This window comes from Lagenorhynchus albirostris, chromosome 12 (assembly GCF_949774975.1).
Source record: "Lagenorhynchus albirostris chromosome 12, mLagAlb1.1, whole genome shotgun sequence".
Classification (NCBI taxonomy): Eukaryota; Metazoa; Chordata; class Mammalia; order Artiodactyla; family Delphinidae; genus Lagenorhynchus; species Lagenorhynchus albirostris.
The window spans coordinates 16,369,004-16,388,285 of NC_083106.1; the positions used below are offsets into that span (position 1 = coordinate 16,369,004).

General features: G+C 45.9%; 1 protein-coding gene across 3 annotated transcripts in view; it reads right to left on the minus strand.

The window, feature by feature from the left end:
* The window catches only part of UST (uronyl 2-sulfotransferase), a 288,527-nt gene that overhangs the window by 94,942 nt on the left and 174,303 nt on the right, over positions 1 to 19,282 (minus strand). For all 3 annotated transcript variants that reach the window (XM_060168301.1, XM_060168299.1, XM_060168300.1), the window contains exon 5: positions 10,311 to 10,464. In XM_060168301.1, the coding sequence (XP_060024284.1) occupies positions 10,311 to 10,464 (154 nt within the window). The remainder of the gene's footprint in view (positions 1 to 10,310; positions 10,465 to 19,282) is intronic.

Consider the following 19,282-nt stretch of genomic DNA (forward strand, 5'->3'; position numbering starts at 1 on the left):
CATGTAAACATGCTCCCCCATCCCCAGCCCTGCTTTAAATCCCTTAGTGTCTCCCAGGCCTCTTGAACAAGCCCTGGGAGGTTCTGTGGGGCCCGACCCCTGCCTGCCCACACTGTGGGGTTCAGCTCTCCCTCCCTCCATCACTCACCAGGCCACTCACCGTCTCCCTCCCTCACCCCACTCCGGCCTCCCTGCTTCTTCCCCCGTGCTCACTTTGCTCCCTTCTGCCACAGGACCTTTACATGTGCTGTTCCCAATGTCTGGATATTCTTCCTTCTCTTCTCTCCCTTCACATCTCAGTTCAACCATCACTTCTCTGACTTCTAGACTTGCCAACTACCCCATTCTATGCCTGGACAGTGGCACATCTCTCTGTGTTATAAAATGTGATGCAGTTACTATTTCACATGAATCTGTGTGGTTTGGGGATTAATACCTGTTTCCCTCTCAGGACTCTGAGCTCTGTGAGGACAGACACGGGGTCTAATTTTGCTCAGCGTTTTATTTCCAGTTATTATTGTGCTTGTCACACAGAATACTAAATCAATATTTATTGAATGAATAAATGAATGATGAATGAGTAGATGGATGGATGAATAAGTCACCCATAGGAGTAAAAATAAAATGTATGACTGGCCCCTTGGTTTTGCAGACCAGAGACAGGAAAGCCATAGTTTGGTGCCACTGCATGGCAGCATGCCACAGTGGAAAGCCAGACGTGGGCTCCCCACCGGTGGCTGGGACAAGCCAAGTTTCTAAATGCCTGTCATGCTCACAACCCCTCCACAGGCCCCTCAGTCCCCGCAGTCCTAGGTGACACTGTGGTGGGCAGGATAATAGACCCCAAAGACGTCTACACCCTTAATCCCTGGGACCTGTGAATATGGGACCTTATACAGCAAACAGGATTCTGCAGATGTGATTAACGTTACAGTCCTTGAGATGGGGAGATGATTCTAGACTATCTGGGTGGGCCCAGTCAGTTCACAGAAATCTTTAAAAGTGGAGAACCCTTCTCAGCTGGTTAGAGAAATGAGATGGAAGAAGCGAGGAGGAGAGGACTTCCCTGGTGGCGCAGTGGTTAAGAATCCGCCTGCCAACGCAGGGGACACGGGTTCGAGCCCTGGTGCGGGAAGATCCCACGTGCCGCGGAGCAACTAAGCCCGTGCGCCACAACAGCTGAGCCTGTGCTCTACAGCCCGTGAGCCACAGCTACTGAGCCCGCGAGCCACAACTACTGAAGCCCGTGTGCCTAGAGCCCGTGCTCCTCAACTGCATTGAGAAGTTCACGCGCTGCAATGAAGAGTAGCCCCCACTCACCGCAACTAGAGAAAGCCCACGTGCAGCAACGAAGACCCAACACAGCCAAAAGTAAATAAATTAATTAATTAAATTTAAATAAAAAAAGAAGAAGAAGGGGGAGAAATGTCAAGCTTGGGAGGTACTCAACCCACCACCAGTTACTTGGAAGCTGGGAGGGAGGGAGCCACGGTTTAAGGAGCGTAGATGCCTCTAGAGAATGAGAACAGTACACATCTGACCACCAGCAAGAAAATGGGATCTCAGTCTACAACCACAGGACATGGAGGCTCAACCACCCAAATGAACAGGGAAATGGGTCTTCCCCTCAAGCCTTCAAAAAGGAATCAGTTTTGGAGACTTCCCTGGTGGTCCAGGGGTTAAGAATCCCCCTTCCAATGCAGGGGGTGCAGGTTTGATCCCTGGTCGGGGAGCTAAGATTCCACTATGCCTCGCGGCCAAAAACCCAAAACAAAAAAAACAGAAGCAGTATTGTAACAAATTCAATAAAGACTTAAAAAAATGGTCCACATAAAAAAAAAAAATCTTAAAAAAAAAAATCAGCTTTGCCAACACCTTGAGTCTAGCCCAGTGGGACTGGTGTCAGACTGCTGACCTATAGAACTGGAAGATTAGAAATGTCGGTAGTTTAACCCACTAAGTGTGTGGTAAATTGCTACAGCAGTAATGGGAAATTAACACAAACACTATACCTGGAGTTGACTCCATCCTGTCCCATCTGTCTGACCACGCCCTTGAACACAGCACGGATGAGACTTGTCCCAGGGGCAGCCAAACATGACCTATGGCTGGTCAGAGTGACCAAGTGGACGAACAAGTCACTCTTAGAAGCCTGAATGTGAGCTACAGAGGAACACCAGGAAGCATCCGTCGTGGGAGCAGAGAGGAGAGCACAGCAAGCGGCTGAAGTGTGTCAATAACCAGGGAACAGGGAGAAGGGAACCCCTGGGCTGACCGGGTGCCCACATAACCCGGCCGCTGGACCCGGCTCCCGTTCTGAACCACTTCTAGTTTTCCCGCAGGGAGGCTGAGCTGCGCTCTGCTCTTTGCTCTTCCCACGTGGCCTGGCTCTGCGTGGCATCTCCTGGTCTTTGCTGGAAGTTGTGGCCCTTCTGTTCTCATTACCGGATACATCCTAATGATAACTCTTACTTTTCTCTTCCCCTGAGGCAACCTGAGTGGACCTGAACTCCTTGTAACTAATGCAGCCTAACACACTTCCTCATGTTCAAGGTTTGGTCTTATCCACTTAGCCTCTCGGAGTTGCCTTCCTAGTCTACACAGTAAGTCCCCTACATACGAACCTTCAAGTTGTGAACTTTCAAAGATGCGAACGTGAGTTCACATGTCCAATCAGGCAAGTTAGTTCATGTGTCTGGTGTATATTGTCATGTGCGTGCATCCTCTACAAGTGGTTGTGCTTTTCTGTACTTCACTGTACAGCACTGTATAGAGTACAGTGGTACAGGGTCTTTATTTCAAGCCCAGGATGTCTGGAAGTAAGCGTAAAAGCAGTGGTGATGTAGCTGCTGCGACTGTGCTTTTCAAGGTACTGTACTGTAAGATTAAAAATGTTTTCTTTATATCCTGTGTTTGTTTTTTACGTATTATTTGTGTGAAAAGTATTATAAACCTATTACAGTACAGTACTATTGCTATACATACCGACTGTGTTAGTTGGGTACCTAGGCTAAATTTGTTGGACTTACAAACAAATTGGGCTATGAATGTGCTCTTGGGATGGAACTCGTTCGTATGTAGGGGTCTTACTGTAAAAAGGGGTTGAAGGGGATGCCCTGGGGATGAATGCGCTAATATGGGGACAGCCCGCTGACTGCATCAAGCCACACACTTGGCTGTGTGTGTGGTTATTCGGTGACATCTCAGGTGGTGGCTGGTGGCGTTCTGTTCTCCCCTCGGCTCTCTCATGACCCCTCCTTTCCCCCCAAATCCCTTTGTTGTTTTCTTCTCACCTCGTGCCTCTCCTCCTTCTATGCCCATCAACTTCTCTGTCCCAAGCTCCCAGGGATACTCCCTATATTGCTAAACTGCAGAACTGGTCTTTGGTTCTAAACACACCTGCGACCCCTGCTTTCGACATACTTCAGGACAAATGGATGTCAAAGACATCTCTCTCCGGGGGGGGGCTCCTTTGTCCTCTGCGCGGCTCACAGCATGTCAGAGCCTGCCGGCCCGCGCACCTCTCCTCCCCACCCCTCGGGGGGTCAGAACGTGCTGCTTCGGTGACTTTACAACCGCGTGCCTACACCAGCTTAAGTTTCCAAGTAAATAAACACGGGAGAAATGGGTGCCAGCAGGCTAGGATCAAAACATGTCTCCAGCTGTTGGGAACAAAGAGAAGCTGTTTCCTTAGAAACGGATTCCCAGGAGAAGGGGTCTAGTGGGGCTACCTGAGCTCTCAGCAGAAGCCACACGGACCTGACGGCTCAGGACACGGCCCAGAGTGGCCTGAGCCACAAGAGAACAGCAGCCCCTGCTGGCTCCCCGGAGGAGACAAGCTCCCTGGATCTACAGAAAAAAGTGGTCTCGTGGAGCCACTGATAGAGACAGGGGTGTGAAAGCATCAATGCTGAAATGTGTTTTGTAAAGTTTCAGCTTTCAAAGCACCTCTGTATAGAATGTTCAATTGATCTTCTCAAGAAGCCTGTGATACAGGCAAGGTAATATGTTCCCATTGTACAGATGAGAAGAGTAAGGTTCGCAAAGGCTAAATCACTGGCTGAGTCACCCAGCTAGGGCAGCCGAGAGCGCAACCTAAGTACACCATGTCCTGGGCCGTTAGCTCAGCCTGCAATCATAAGCCAAATGTGAACTAGTTGGAGACAAAGAACTTTCTTACCTTCAAAGATTTGGAAAACAGAGATGTTTACTGAAATTCGTAGAAAGCAGATGATCCAAATCCCTTATTCGTTTTCTTCCTTTAAGAAAAATGATGCTCTAGGGATGAAGGCACAGCCTGAGGTTTCATTCCCAGGATGGCCTCAGCCAGTCAGGACTGAGTGGAAATTTCCAGAAACGAGTATCTCATACATACACTTCCAAAGCTAAAGGATGCTCAGACTCCAAAGCTTTCAAGCAGATTAAAATGCATAGCTTTCTGAAAATTTTTGCTGACGCTGGCCAGTGTTCAGGCTTCTCCAGAATCCAAATGGGCCAACATGATTTACTGAATTCTTTATGAATTAAGAAGCTGTAAATTACCATCTTTTTTTTTTCAAACATGCATTACTTTCCACGCTTTATAGCCAAGATGAATAAACAGTATCACAGAGGCAGTTTTCTCCCTGGGAAAATGCCCTCCTCCCTCTTCCTGCTCTGCAAATGGAGGGTCACCTAGTGAAGGATGGTCTGGTGAAGTTGCAGTAAGTTTGGGTAAGGAGCCCAACTTGTTATTTTTTGGAGTCTGAAAGTGCTAAGTGCTGTCTCTGCAGAATATTTTACCATGAAACTTTCTCAGGCCAGGTTTTAGGCAAGCAACAAGCACAAATCACACACGTGTAACTGACAGAGTAGAAATGGCAGGTGACTGGAAACTCATGGACTGGAAAAGGGAGTGGCTTTGGCAGGAATGAGATTCTCCCCCCTTGCTTGTAAATCACAACAGTTGCTCTTCATGAGCAGACATTCATTCTCATTAACTGCATTCTGGGTGCCAGGTATTTCCCTGCCCTGGAAATAACGCAGCCTGAACTCCAGCTGGAGAAGAGTCGCAAGTGCTGGAACGTGTCAAAGTGTGCCTGGGCTCAGATCTACCCCACCTCCTGAGTCGAAAACCGAAAAAGGACGCAGCTACATCTGCACTCTGGCTCTGGACAAAGAGAAATGAGCCTAAGAGAATTGCCTTTTCACAGCGTGGCTGCTATAAGTTGAATTTGTATCCGTTCTAGCAATAATTTATTGTAAAATTATTTCCTGATAAATACAAGTGAAGATTGGTTTCGGAAGAAACAGAAACTTTTAGAAAAATCTAATTGTTTCCAGAAAATATGGAAAACAGCTATAAGATGCTTGGGTGTTTGAAAAAAATTGTTATAACAGCTATGTCTTTGTAAAGATGTGTCAGACAAAATGATTTTGCTCAAAAAGCATGGAACTCGGCCCAGTCCTCCTCTCCCTTTACCATTCAGGAAGTCAAACATAAGGTCCAAGTGATCCAGCAACACAGCGGTGGAGTCAGGACAGCCTCTACGCCTGGCAGGACCCCTAACCCATCACTAGACCCAGGCCCTGTTCCTACATCTGTGAAATGAGAGGTTCCTCATGACCGACCTCCAGGGACCCTGCAAATCCTACGATCCCTGCGCCCTTTTCCATTTTCTTCCCAACCACCCAGCATCAGAGATGATAATATTTCAGCCCCAGAGGCCCCGGCCCTCTCTCAGCTGTATGCTAAGCAGCTCTGCAAGGCTCACGGCCAGGAGCAGAGCTGCCTGATTTTTGGCAACTGGATAAAGCAAGTGGCTTTGGAGCGCTGAGATCTGGAATCATGTGGGGACATCAGTGGACCCGTTTCGGGCGCCCCCCTCCCCACCCCGTGACTCTGTGTGTGTAGCGAGCAGGGAGAGGCCTCGCCGCGAGGTCCCCCGAGGGGGTGGCCTGCCCTGCTTGCCCCCTCTGGTGCAGGGTCACCCTGCGTGCATCCCCTTTTGGGCCCTCACGCCCAGGCGGGGCCTCACTGAGGGGACCAGGTCTCCTCACAGCTGCCCTGCACCCCAGCGAGACACAAACAACACCCTCTTTTGAGTGAAACAACTGACCACCCAGGCTTGCCAAAATGAGGACAGGCTCTGAAAGGGGGCAGTTTTATTTCAAGGGTCTGATGGGACCAAGGAGATGGAATGAAAAGTTTCAGCTATTAAAAAAAAAGGCTGTAGACTGTCTTCTTCCAAATAAACAAACCATCCTTTGAACAAGAAAACAGCCCTGCTAACGGGGTCAGGCTGGAGCTGGATCATAAAGGAGTCACGTGTCCCTGGGGCCCCTCTCCACTCCTGCTCCCCTGATTTCTCCCTCTGCTGCTTTTGGGAGCCCAGTGCTCTCCTGCTGGGGTCTTGCCAAGGAATGAGCTGAGCTCATCTGACACCGGCCCTTCCCAGGACACAGTGCTTTACATTTGGAACGGGGGCCCCTGCAAATCTCTAAGGGTAGAATTCCAGGCAGGGAAATTTCCCTGGAATCTCTCATATCACAGCATAAAGGCTCTTCAAAAATATAAGAGTTGCCTCCATTACCAACTTTCAACATTTTATGGGCTTTAAAAAAAAAAGACTAAACCATGAGTTTTTTTCTCGCATGTTTACACAATTTCTCTCGCTAATGATTACAGCTTATTGTTTGTGTGAAGACTATGTTATGTGGAATGATTTACAGGATGACAGGGTAGAAAAACGTACAAGATTCCCCCAACTCCATATTAACTACATTATAACTGTATTCATATTTTTGTTGTTGTTTATTTTATTGATTAAGTAGTGTATTGAGGCTTCTACTAATTCAGCCCCTCTTCTGAGTACCAAGGACATAGATGGAACTCTGATCTTATCTTGTCCTCAAAGAGCTTATAGGCTGTTGGGAGGACAGAAGAGACGTGAAGACATTATATCACCCAGAGAAATGACATGGCCAGCCAGCGTAGAACCTGGTGGGAGCACTGAAGAAGAATATTGGGACATCCATGTACAGCTGTGTAGGTTGTGCACTGCACAACTTTGGGGTCTCCATCCCACAGACCCCATTTTCAATAGAACCCCTGGAAACTTTGAGTGTGAGGAGGCTTCTGACTTCAGAACAAGCACCCAGGTGTCAGATACAGGTCTAGAGCAGCAGGGAGGAGTCCTGACTCCCAGAAAGAAGGGGGAGAATTGCTGAGGATGTTTGAAGGCTCATGAGATGAGACATCCCCTGCTGGGAGGAGGGCTCTGCTTTTTAGTGGAGATACGGGGGAAAGAATCACTGATTAAGGTGTGTACAATTTGCGGCAAGGGCTTAATTTCCAAAATATAAAAACACCTCATACAACTCAACAACAACAAAGCAAACAGCCCAATCAAAAAATGGGCAGAAGACCTAAGTAGACATTTCTCCAAAGAAGAAGTACAAATGGCCAATAGGTGCCTGAAAAGATGCTCAACATCGCTAATTATTAGGTAGGGAAATGCAAATCAAAACTACAACGAGGTACTACCTCACACCGGTTAGAATGGCCATCATTAAAAAGTCTACAAATAACAAATGCTGGAGACGATTTGGAGAAAAGGGAACTCTCCTACACTGTTGGTGGGAATATAAGTTGGTACAGCCACTATGGAAAACAGTATGGAGGTTCCTCAGAAAACTAAAAATAGAATTACCATAGGATCCAGCAATCCCACTCCTGGGCATACATCCAGACAAAACTCTAATCCAAAAAGACACATGCACCCCTATGTTCATAGCAGCACTATTCACAATAGCCAAGACATGGAAACAACCCAAATGTCCATCAACAGATGAATGGATAAAGAAGTTGTGGTACATATATACAATGGAATACTACTCAGCCATAAAAAGGAATGTAATAATGTCATTTGCAGCAACATGGATGCAACTAGAGATTATCGTACTAAGTGAAGTAAGTCAGACAGAGAAAGACAAATACCATATGATATCACTTGTATGTGGAATCTAAAATATGACACAAATGAATGTATCTACAAAACAGACTCACGGACATAGAGAACAGACTGGTGGTTGCCAAGGGGGAGGGGTTTGGGGGATGGATGTAGTGGGGGATTGGGGTTAGCAGATGTAAGCTATTCTATACGAAATGAATAAACAACAAGGTCCTACCATATAACACAGAGAACTATATTCAGTATCCTACGATAAACCACGATGGAAAAGGATATAAAAAAAGAATGCATAAATATGTATAAATGAGTCACTTTGCTGTACAGCAGAAATTAACACAACATTGTAAATCCACTATACTTCAATAAAAAAGGGTGTGAACGATTTGGGGTTATTCATGTTACTTCCCAACTCAAAGTTACTGCAGTGCCTCACAGAGCCTTATATGATCTGTGGTCTCCAAGACTTACCTGCCACTTCCCTCTCCCCACACCTCACTCTATACCAGCCACTCTGTTCTCCCTGCTGATTTCTGAATGAGCACACAAGTGCCCACTCCAGGCCTTTGGTCCAGCTGCCCCCTCCACCTGGAGCTGCATTCTCCCAACCGACCGAGTGACCAATTCCACTTCTCATTCTAATTGCTGCTTATATGCCAGATGCAATGCCTTCCCTGACCTGCTTATCAACATCGCATGGCAGCCTGTCCCTCATCTCTCCCACTGCATGATGGATCCCTGGGACTGCCCATCCACTTCCCCGAATCACTTTTCACTTTCTGGTAGACTATGAATTTACTTATTACCTACATTAATATTTGAAGAGTGGGATTCATAAAACTTGTTTTCGTATCTTTGGTTTTTCAGCATCTTCTGCTACACTCGGTTCTAACTTCTGTAGTATCGGATTGAGCCAGGAACTTTGTAGTATATTTTGATTACATGGAAGATGCTATATGTTTTCAAAAAAACATACAATGCTAATCAGGTCCAATACAAACTAGAAAGACATTATTCCTCTAGTAAGTGGTTCTATACTCTGAATATGTACTTGCCATTGAATTAAAAAATACAGAGCCATATTCATAACATGTATTTTAAAGAAAAAGATCAGAGTTTTTGCCATCAAAAGTGAAAAAGAAAAAGAAATAAAAGTCACTTTAAAAATATACCATCAGAATATTTCATTGAAGCATTACGTAGCTGAACAAATGCTAAATGGTGAGTGAAAAGCCTTGGTCGCTAGTGATGGCCCATCTATAACTAGTTGTGTAGCACTGGGTACGATCCTTAACTTCTGTGCATCTCAGTTTTCTCAACTCTAATTGTGAATTTTAAGACATGAAAGTGACATTATCGAAAAATGCTCCATCCTCCAAACACATACGTTTATCATGCTTTTTAAAATCAAATGAGGAAACAGAAGTTCTGGCGTTGTGCTGGAACTGTGACTAACGATACTCTTCTTTAGCTCGAGGATGCTGTCGCGCACACACCAGCAGTGGGCACGGGCTCTGTGTTACATGCCAGCCGTGGAAGCAGATCTGCACAGAGCCCTCCATACATCCTTCTCTTTCTGCTGTGCCTGACAGCCCGGGACAGTCTGGGTGAACCTGACGGGCTCTCTCAGACACAGAGACCAGCATTTCAGCCTCTTTAACACTTTAGTGGCTGAGGCTCTAAGCCACTCTGCAAGTGTTTGTCAATCTAGGTCACAAACTAGTGGGAAACGCATCGTTTATTCTGGTGCTGGCGGCCAGATGCAATACTTTCATCTGTTACCAACTCCAAGCTGTGGAAACAATTACTGGGATCAAAATGAACATCCCTATGAAGCTGAGGGTCCCCAAGCAAGGTCCAGAAAAGCAAACTGATTTTGCCAAGATGCCGGATTCTGTTGTGCTCTGGTGGAAAGGACCTTGGACTTGGAGTCAGAGGACCTGGAAACAGTCAGTCATGGCTGTGCTCACATCCTTTTGGAATCTCAGGGTTCTCATCTGAAAATACCCCTCCCTCATGGGACTGTCACGGGAAATGAATGGCATGAAGTATGAGACAGTACTTTGTGACCTTTTAAGAGAAATCCCCAAACACACCAAAACGACAATAGTGCTGGTCAGGATTCCCTGGGAAAGACTATTTCTTCTCTGGGGCCTAAAACCTAGCACTAAAGACAAACTGAGGAAAACAAGATTAGAAAGTCATTTGAGAAAATGTTCGTTAAGATCTGGGTCATCTGGAAAATTAATTTTTCACTGGCAAAAACTTGCTCCCTGAGGACGTGCCCTCATCACATGGAGCTCGTGGACAGGACGGCCACGGGGAGGGGAGGGACCAGCTCTTCGATGTGACAGGACTTACCAGGTAGCGCTCTTCCTGCCTCATGCTGGGGGTACGGATCATGTGATTCTGTTCTCCTCTCCAGTCTCCAAATCGACGGAAAAAATAGTTAGATAAAAACCGGTTGACAGGGTCTCTAATGATGTTGATGTAGACAGGCTGGTCTCCTCCAAACCTATGACGCATACAAACATGGAGCTGGTTACAAGCCATCACTTCTGGAGGAAAATCAAGCCCACTTAGATACTGGCTCCCCTCTAGGTTAATACATCATCATCAGAAGACCCTGTCCGCTCAGGTGCCAGTGCACAAACTAATCAGCAAGCAGTGTTTCCTGATGGGCACCTAGTATCCTGCGGGAGGTGCCTATCCAGGTACCTGCTGAGAGGTGGTGAGGGCTGTGCAAACTGCGGTATTTGTCAACGTGAAGGTATAGATACGGTCTCCTTTTCTCAGGAGGCTGCAGGTTCCTGAGGGCAGGGCCACGCTGAACTGGGTGTTGTATTTCCACCGGCCCTCATGGAATGTTTTGACTGCCTGGTAAATTCCGAAAGCCTCGTTGGGTGAAATGGTACTTATTCTACATTCTAATTCAAACAGTCTCAGATAAGGGGCTCTGCAGGAAGTGGATAATAACAGCCAACATGTATGAAACGCTCCCTGTTCACCTTGCTGTAAATACTTTGTAACCGACTCACCGAACCCTCCCCACGCCTCAGTGGAGTAGAAATCATAATTATCCCCATTTATACGGGGGAAACGGAGGCAGGGAGCTCGTAACTTGTGGCTGAGCCCGGATATGAACCCAGGCAGTCTGACTCCAGAATCTGTGCTCTGAACCATGGAAAGAAGATTCCAAAGCTGAGAAAAGTAACAGTGTAAGGGATAACATGAACACAACAAAAATCAATATAATTATCCTCAAATGATGGCAAGGGGTTTTAGATAAAAATAAAGCAAATATCTAAGCGCGCCATTTTGATTCCTTCCGCAAAGGGAGTAGACAAATGCACTGAATTGTGGCCCAAGAGCGAGGCCTTCGCCAGGCAAAAGGATTAGGTTGGTTGAATTTGTCTTACGGATTCCTCCCCTTTCTCTTTGAACTGCCTGAAAGCAGTGACCCTGAAGGGCCTGGGAGAACTCTCCAGGCTCTGGGTCTTGCTCTGGGGACCTCCTGAGGGACCCACAGGCTTCTCTCACCCCGTGACCTTCCGATGAGGATGCCTAGACATTCTGTCAGGGGTCAGAAAGAGCTCAGAGAAAACAAACTGACACGATCCTGCTGCCACCTCTCCAGCTGGCAGACTGTTCACCTTTCAAGACCCAGCCCAGAATCACCGTCACATCCTTCCGCAGTTGACTCCCATCCTCGTGTCGATCCCTCCCTCCTCTGGCTCAAATGCTCTCTCCACTCTGTGTGTACATGTCTGCCTCTCCCATTAGACTATGGGCCTCCAGAAGCCATGAACAATGTCCTTTAGACAGTGTGTGGCACACAGTAGGTGCTCAACCGATGAAGGCATGGTCTTAGAAGACACCATGGGTGGATGTTTCTGAGTTTGCAAGTTTCCACCACTATCACAGGGCTCTGTGGTAAAGGAAAGTAGACATAACGAGCCCCCAATCGTTTTTTGTGTATTGATACACAGAATGCTTTCCCCAGGTTTTTTTGGGTTTTTTGAATGTGGACAATTTTTTAAGTCTTTATTGGATTTGTTACAATATTGCTTCTGTTTTGTGTTTTGGGTTTCTGGCCGCGAGGCACGTGGGATCGTAGCTCCCCAACCAGGGATTAAACCCACACCCCCTGCATCGGAAGGCGAAGTCTTAACCACTGGACTGCCAGGGAAGTCCCTCCAGGTCTTTGCATTTTAAAAGAGACTCTTCAGAGAGAAGAATCCAAAGGCACAAGAAGGGATGACTCTCCAGTGGTGTGATTTCAGGCGCCAGGATGCGTGAGTGCGATTCTGGACTCCTCGAATACACCACATCGGAAAACACACCACTCAGGAGCAGGGTTAGCCATGCCAACACGACTCTTTGTCAGATCCCAGATGTACACAAGGTGACGTTCACGCAGCTGGGCGAACAACTAACTAGTTCCAGAGATCAGCTGTGCCAACCACGGCTAACCACCATATCCTGGATGTATCCTCCTCTTTTTAATTAAATTGGGTTCATATCTATGATAAATAGCAACTAAAGTAATAGGGTTAGGGATTAGAAAGACAAAGCCTGCATACCAGATGTGAATGCAATTCAACCCTCAAATGGCAACATGCTATTAAAAACCTCAACTGTGCTTCCATGGTCATGTGAAGAATGACTATTACCGCCAATTAGCAGAACCGCCTGGTGCGGTGAGTCCATGCACGGCTGCCCACTACGAGATGGTTTTCTCAGCCTGGTCACAGCCACCTTCCACTGAAGGCTGTAGATGAGAAGAATGACAAGGCTTGTCGAGCCGGGGCGACCTGCTCCTGTTTGCACATTGTGACCCAATGCAAGATTTCCAGAAGAAGTTTTAGACAATGTAGGAATTTATTGTCAAATAGTATCAGATACTGCAATAGCCTCTCCAGAAATTTCTAACTGTGAGAGAGGTATCTGATACGTAACTTTCCTCTTCCAGAAAATGACAGTAATGATGGTTTCAGACCACCAACCCTCAGCCTTTTTCTAGGACACACAGCTCCTTCCCAAACTGGCAAAACCTGGGGTGACATGTCAGTTACACAAAAGGGGCCAAACACCACCCATGTGTCCCTGGGCTTGAGAAGGGAAAAATGTCCCACTCTCATCCCATCCTCTCTCAGGAACAGTTTGTCTTCTCTCAGTAATTTTAAAATTCTGGTCAGAAGTCCAGGTCACCCTTGGAAGGTCTCTGGGTCACCTGAACGGACTGTTCCCCCCGCCCCTCCCCCGCCTTCCCAGGAAGCACAACGCTCTGCCTTATTCTTTTAAAACCCTTGAGAGGAGATTCCACAGCCTCCCTGTGAAGCCCATCAGTTGAGGCGTCCTTGTTACGCTCAACCAAAATTCCTAATCTTCCTTCTGTGCACGTTTCCTTTGGTTTGATCCACTCGACACAAAGGATCAGCTTCTCTTCAGATGCTTTTACAACTTTAAGCCTTCTCAGCTCCTTTAGCGTTCTCTTGCATGTGTTTCTTTTTCTTTTTTTTTTTTTTTTTTTTTTGCGGTACGCGGGCCTCTCACTGTTGTGGCCTCTCCTGTTGCAGAGCACAGGCTCCGGATGCGCAGGCTCAGCGGCCATGGCTCAGGGGCCCAGCCGCTCCGCGGCATGTGGGATCTTCCCGGACCAGGGCACGAACCCGTGTCCCCTGCATCGGCAGGCGGACTCCCAACCTCTGCGCCACCAGGGAAGGCCATGTGTTTCTTTTTGAAATCCCTTTAGCATTTGTCTTGAGATTCATTTCCCTTAATTTTATAATCTATAGCTCTAATTTCATCTTTATCAAGTTTTTTAAAAACCTGAGCCGACCACAGCTGATGAGAGGTTCTGTGCTTCGCATGTACTGGAGAGTAGGAGAGTCAGGTCATATTTTGTCTTTCGCTTAACAACACCCCCTCTTCGCCCTTGGTCACCACAATAACCACAGCATATTTCGAGCTCTTTCCAGGCATCCTAAAATAGCAGGTATTTCCAATTTCACTGATATCTGTTCATAGGTCATATTTACCAACTCTTTAATTACCCCTGTGGGTCTCCTTCTGACCGGCTGCAAATTTACCGTATTCTGTTTTTGGCTTTTTGATGAGAAGATGAAGGTCCAAAGCAGGACATAATTCTCTAGAAATAATAACCGCATGGTTCTCACTTCTCCCATGCATTCCTGAATATCTCATTCTGAGGATTTTCTTCACCATTCGCCCCACACAGCTACCTCCATGGATCAACCCTTCAATCAACACTAGTCACCTCCCAGTAGCTACACAAAGCCCTTGGGAGAGAATTTTAGGTACACTTTCATCAGATTGCAGATGATATTCTTCCTGGGCCGTTACTGCATGTATTAAATAACAAGACTTAAGGCCAAAACTATATGCATGACTCCTCTGCAAGGCAGAAAACCATTCAAAAGTGACCGTCCCCAAATGCCTTATGTCAAATATAGCAGATTGCACTGAAGGCCATCAGACTTGAAGGAAATGTTTCAAATTTTATATTTAAGGGGGGTGAGGGGGAAATGGGCAAGTAAAGACTGAAAAAGTTTAGTAGCAGTATCAGTAAATCATGTTTACACATGAGATTTATAGGCACGGGAGGGAATAAAGTTCTGTTATATTTCCTTGCTTGAGTTTCATACCAGATGCATTGGTCCGCAAAGGATTTGTATCACGGGAGATGGGACAACATTCTGCACTGAACTAAAAGTAATTCTTTAGAGACATAACCTGCTTACCAATACCTGTCTTTGATTCATATTTTACTTTCAATAAAGCATGAAAGTGAAAAAAAATTATTCTAGAGAGTTAAGACTATTTTGTCCTCCTACTACAGTAGAGTTTTCTGAGTGCAAACAGCTTTTGAAAGTATACATATATACAATCTTTACTTGTGCTAAAATACACGTAACATAAAATTTACCCTTTCTGCCAGTTTTAAGGGTCCAGTTCAGTGGCATCAAGTACATTCACGCTGCTGTACCACCATCACCATCATCCAACTCCAGAATCTTCTCATCACCCCCAGCTGAAATTCTGTGCCCAGTCAACAGTAAGTCCCGTTCCCCTCCTTCCTCCTTACCCCTGGCAATTTCCATCCTACTGAAAGTGTATCTGTATCTTTCACCTCTGGCCTAAAAGTAGAGGTTATTCCTGTGCTGTCACCCACATCAAAAAAGGAAGAGTGTCCCAAGGCTAGTGGCCCATGCTTTGATCCCTGGCAGTGAGGAAGGAAACACTTTGAAGTGAGAGAAAGGCCACCGTGGAAAAGGATATAGTTGTTTGGGGGGCAGCATGAGGGGCTGCCTGTGGGCGGAGGAGGGGCAAGATGGTTAATTAATGGTCATTTGCTGCAACGGGGTGGAAGGGCCACCCTCCATCCTCACAACCTCATTCAGTGGACACTTTGGTCCTTGGTACCCAGGACAGAGCCTCCCATCACGAAACGCAAGCAGAGGCTGAGCTACTCTCTGCTCCCTGAGTGTCCTGAGGGAAGAGAGGTGGGGGCTTCTGCTGAGTGAGGGTGGGGCAGCTGGGACACTGGAGTTAAGGTTCCTGCTGGGAGAGGAAGATGACTTGATGGAAGCCAATAGACAACAAGGAGGAAGCCCTTCGTGGTGTGCAGGGAGATGGGCTCAGGGCAAGTCCAGATCACACCACGCCCTGACGGGCCAGCCACGAGTGGGGGCTCACGGGGCAGCAGAGTCCACCTGCTGTGGAGGGAAAAGAGAAAAGGGAGGCGGAGAGCACCATTTCCGGAAGATAAGTCCAGCCATGTCTTCACAGGATAAACTGAGAGAAGACTCTCATTCTGAAAATCAAACTTCTGGGCTCTAAGCAGGTAAAGATAGCATTCACTAAGCGCTAATATCAGTTTTATTTTGACGCTCTCTTCAGAGCTTGAGGTGTCTGTCACTATTACAAAAGATTTGCAGGACACAATTAAAATGGATGACTTTGCTAATGAGAATGAAAACAAAGTCAACATTTAGAAATAAGATGTGGAAACCCGTTTGAATTATGGAATTAGCGAGATCGGATTTGTTTTGTTAAATGATGCCATCAGAGGGCAGACTTTATTCACATCAGTAACTAAGACCTCCCTTCAAGGGAAGAAAGAAAGTGTCCAAAACTCACATCGTGTCCTTGCACATCACACCCTACTTACTTCCGCAGCGATTGATTGATTTTTAAATGTTTTGCTCTTGCAAGTTAGTTTTGGCATTGGAGCCACCATCAGAGACAAATAAGGAAAGAGAAATGGACACAAAGAAGGGTAAGGGGGTCATGGGTGAGAAAGGAAGAGACACGGAAAAAGGTTAAGAGTAGTGGTAGTTTGAGATCAGTTAGTGTATTGATATCTCATAATTCGCTTGGGCTATTTTCATAGCATTGCGCTCTGACACAAACCTTCACAGTGTTTTCCCTGCAAGACCCAAGTTGGGGGTCAAGGGGAAATGTAGATTGGAAAAAAATTACTTCCCCCCCACTGCCAAAAAATAATCTTAGAAAACAAAACGGGGCAGGAGGGGGGGAAGACAAATTGAATTGTCTGTCACAGTCTTGATGATCTAAGACATACTTAAAGAGATGATGTTGGGAAGAGGAACTTTTTCAAAAATTCTAATTCTTTCGGTGACTTCAACAACTGGGAACAGACACATGAAACCAGAGTACAAAAATATTAAACAGCCTACTTAAACATCACAACAAAGAGTAGCATCTTTTAGGCTGAGGTAATTTTGACTCACTTCTCCAGGTAGACCAGGTGAAAAACACCTGTCTGGCCTGAACTTTCAGGTAGCTCAAAAACCAAAGAGCAGTGGAAAACTTCACGAACCCAAATTGATCTGAGGTTTCTGCTGACCTCGTAGTGTTTATCTCTTCTGGCAGGGAGCCTTCCCCGAGGCAACTACAAAAGCACTCTTTTGGTCTGATAGTATTGCTTTCTATGGTTGAATTAATAAAAATGAATATGGAGAAATTGTTCCTTCTAGGTCTAAAAAAAAAAAAAGAGAAAAAATGGGACAGGACAAGATGCCTAGGTTATGAATAAATGAAACTTACTGAATCACCAAAAACTCACAGGAAAGAATTTTACGTCACTCAGAGTATCTAAATTCCAGACAAGAATGCCATACTTAATGGAGAAAAAACATAAGGGGTGATTCATTTTGGTATAATGCCGTACACTTCAAGAGTTCAGAACATAAATGTACAAAAGAAGGTGTTGGGAAGGTTAGACTTTCATTCTTACATGCTGCTTCCCAGCAAGTGTTTTGCTGCATGTCAAGAATGTTAGGAAACTTAGACATAAAGCATCAATACAGAATATTAGGTTGCAGCGTCAATTCTTCTCTTAATAACCTCATTATCTTGAAACAATGCGTGTCAGCAAAGATCAGGGCAGGTGTCTTAAGAACAGCTTAATTATCTCTATGCCTTATAATTCAAAATACAGACCTCAGTTTTAAAAGTATGTGAAATCCCTCTAAACAAGTCCCAACATAGTTGTTTTTCTCTATTAATTGTGTATTTGGGGGCTTTCCTTGTATGCCCACAGTTTGCCATTTGTACCCAAGAAATTTTTCTTAAATAAAGCTATTCCCTTGAAAAAGAAAAGCTGATGGCTTAAATTCCCATGTTCAATGAGTGTAATAGTCTTGTAACGTATTAAAATTCAATGTGTCATTCTGTTTATGCTTATGGAGGTCTCGTAGCTGAGGCCCCGGGCCTTGTGCATGTGGGATGGGAAGAGAAAATGAGATTGAACCCACAGTCAGTGTGAGTTTTTTCGAGCTGATCAGGCCAGTCTCTACTTTTTCCTGCTTGAAACTCTTCACTACTGTTCCATTCCTGCTGTGCTCCCATTTCCGGGATTCCTTTCCATCCTTCTCTTTGTTCAGTTTTTGCTCAGGCTGGCTCCTGGGCCGCCAGTGCCCTTCCCCTGCGTTTGTCTAAAGCTGGACCATCCCTCACAGCCCAGCAGCAATGGCTCCTGCTCTAGCAGGGAGGGTCCTGCCCTCCCACTTCCCCTAGGGGACACCCACTGAGTCTTTCTCCTAAAGCTCATCATGTTTCCTTGCTGCTTCTTCCTTAATGGACGAAGAACTTACAGTTCCCTGAAGGCATGGACAGCATTTCTTGTTCACCGCAGAAGCCCCAGTCCTAGCGCAGGGTCCAGAGATAGAGGGTCGTCAATATGTATGTATTTAATTGAACAAAGTGGAATCAGAGGGAGGAGAAACCAGCGAGAGCAGGGCCCTGTCCTCAAGGCGTTACATTAGAGACACTGCCAGGCTGCACTGGGACAGGAGCCAAACTTGGGGCTCAGGCTGAGGCTTCTACAGAAATGCCTTTTAAATGCCACTTGGAATACACATAATATCCTTCTCTCCAAGAACTTGGAAGGCTTTCCTTCACGTGTTCAGAGCATCCCTACAAACCAGGGGTGGGCAGGAACTGTCCCTGTCCCTATTTTATAGATGGGAAAACGGAGACCCTCTGCCCTCAAAAGGTTAAACTGTTCGCCGAGCCTATGGTCAGCAGGAAGGTCTGACACCCAGAGGTCCTGACAGCCAGGCTGACACTGCTTCCTGAAATGCGGTGTCTTCTAAAAGGTCTTTACCATTTTTTTTCCTTTCAGAACTAAATCAATCAAGATTAAACTCTTGGTAGTGTAGGCCATGATAAAATACGGTCACCAGGCTGTGCCCAGCTCTGCTGATCCAATTAAGGTATTGGTGTTGGCTTGTCATTGGAGTGCTATACCATCCTGATTAAAATTACTTGTGTTGCAGTTTGTTTGGGTTGTAAAGATTTGCCCTTGAAGCAAGAGGAGTAAATGAATGAGGTTTGACAAACTTATGGTTCCCAGGGAGTAAGGGGCAGGGGGAGGGATAAATTGGGAAACTGAGATTGACATATACACACTACTTTATATTAAACAGATAACTAATAAGGACTACTATATAGCATGGGGAACTCAACTCAATACTCTGTAATGACCTATATGGGAAAAGAATCTAAAAAAGAGTGGATATATGTATATGTATAACTGATTCACTTTGCTGTACACCTGAAACTAACACAACATTGTAAATCAACTATATACTCCAATAAAAAGTTTTAAAAAAAGAAGAAGAAATGAATGAGGTTTGAGGACGTCAGGGGTGACGCAGAAAGGAAGGACGGAAGGAAGCGCAGGAGCGAAGCAAGGGGTCAGAGGGTCCGTGCTCTGCCGTCTACAAGTCATAAAACACAAGGCCCGGGCTTCCCTGGTGGCACAGTGGTTGAGAGTCCGCCTG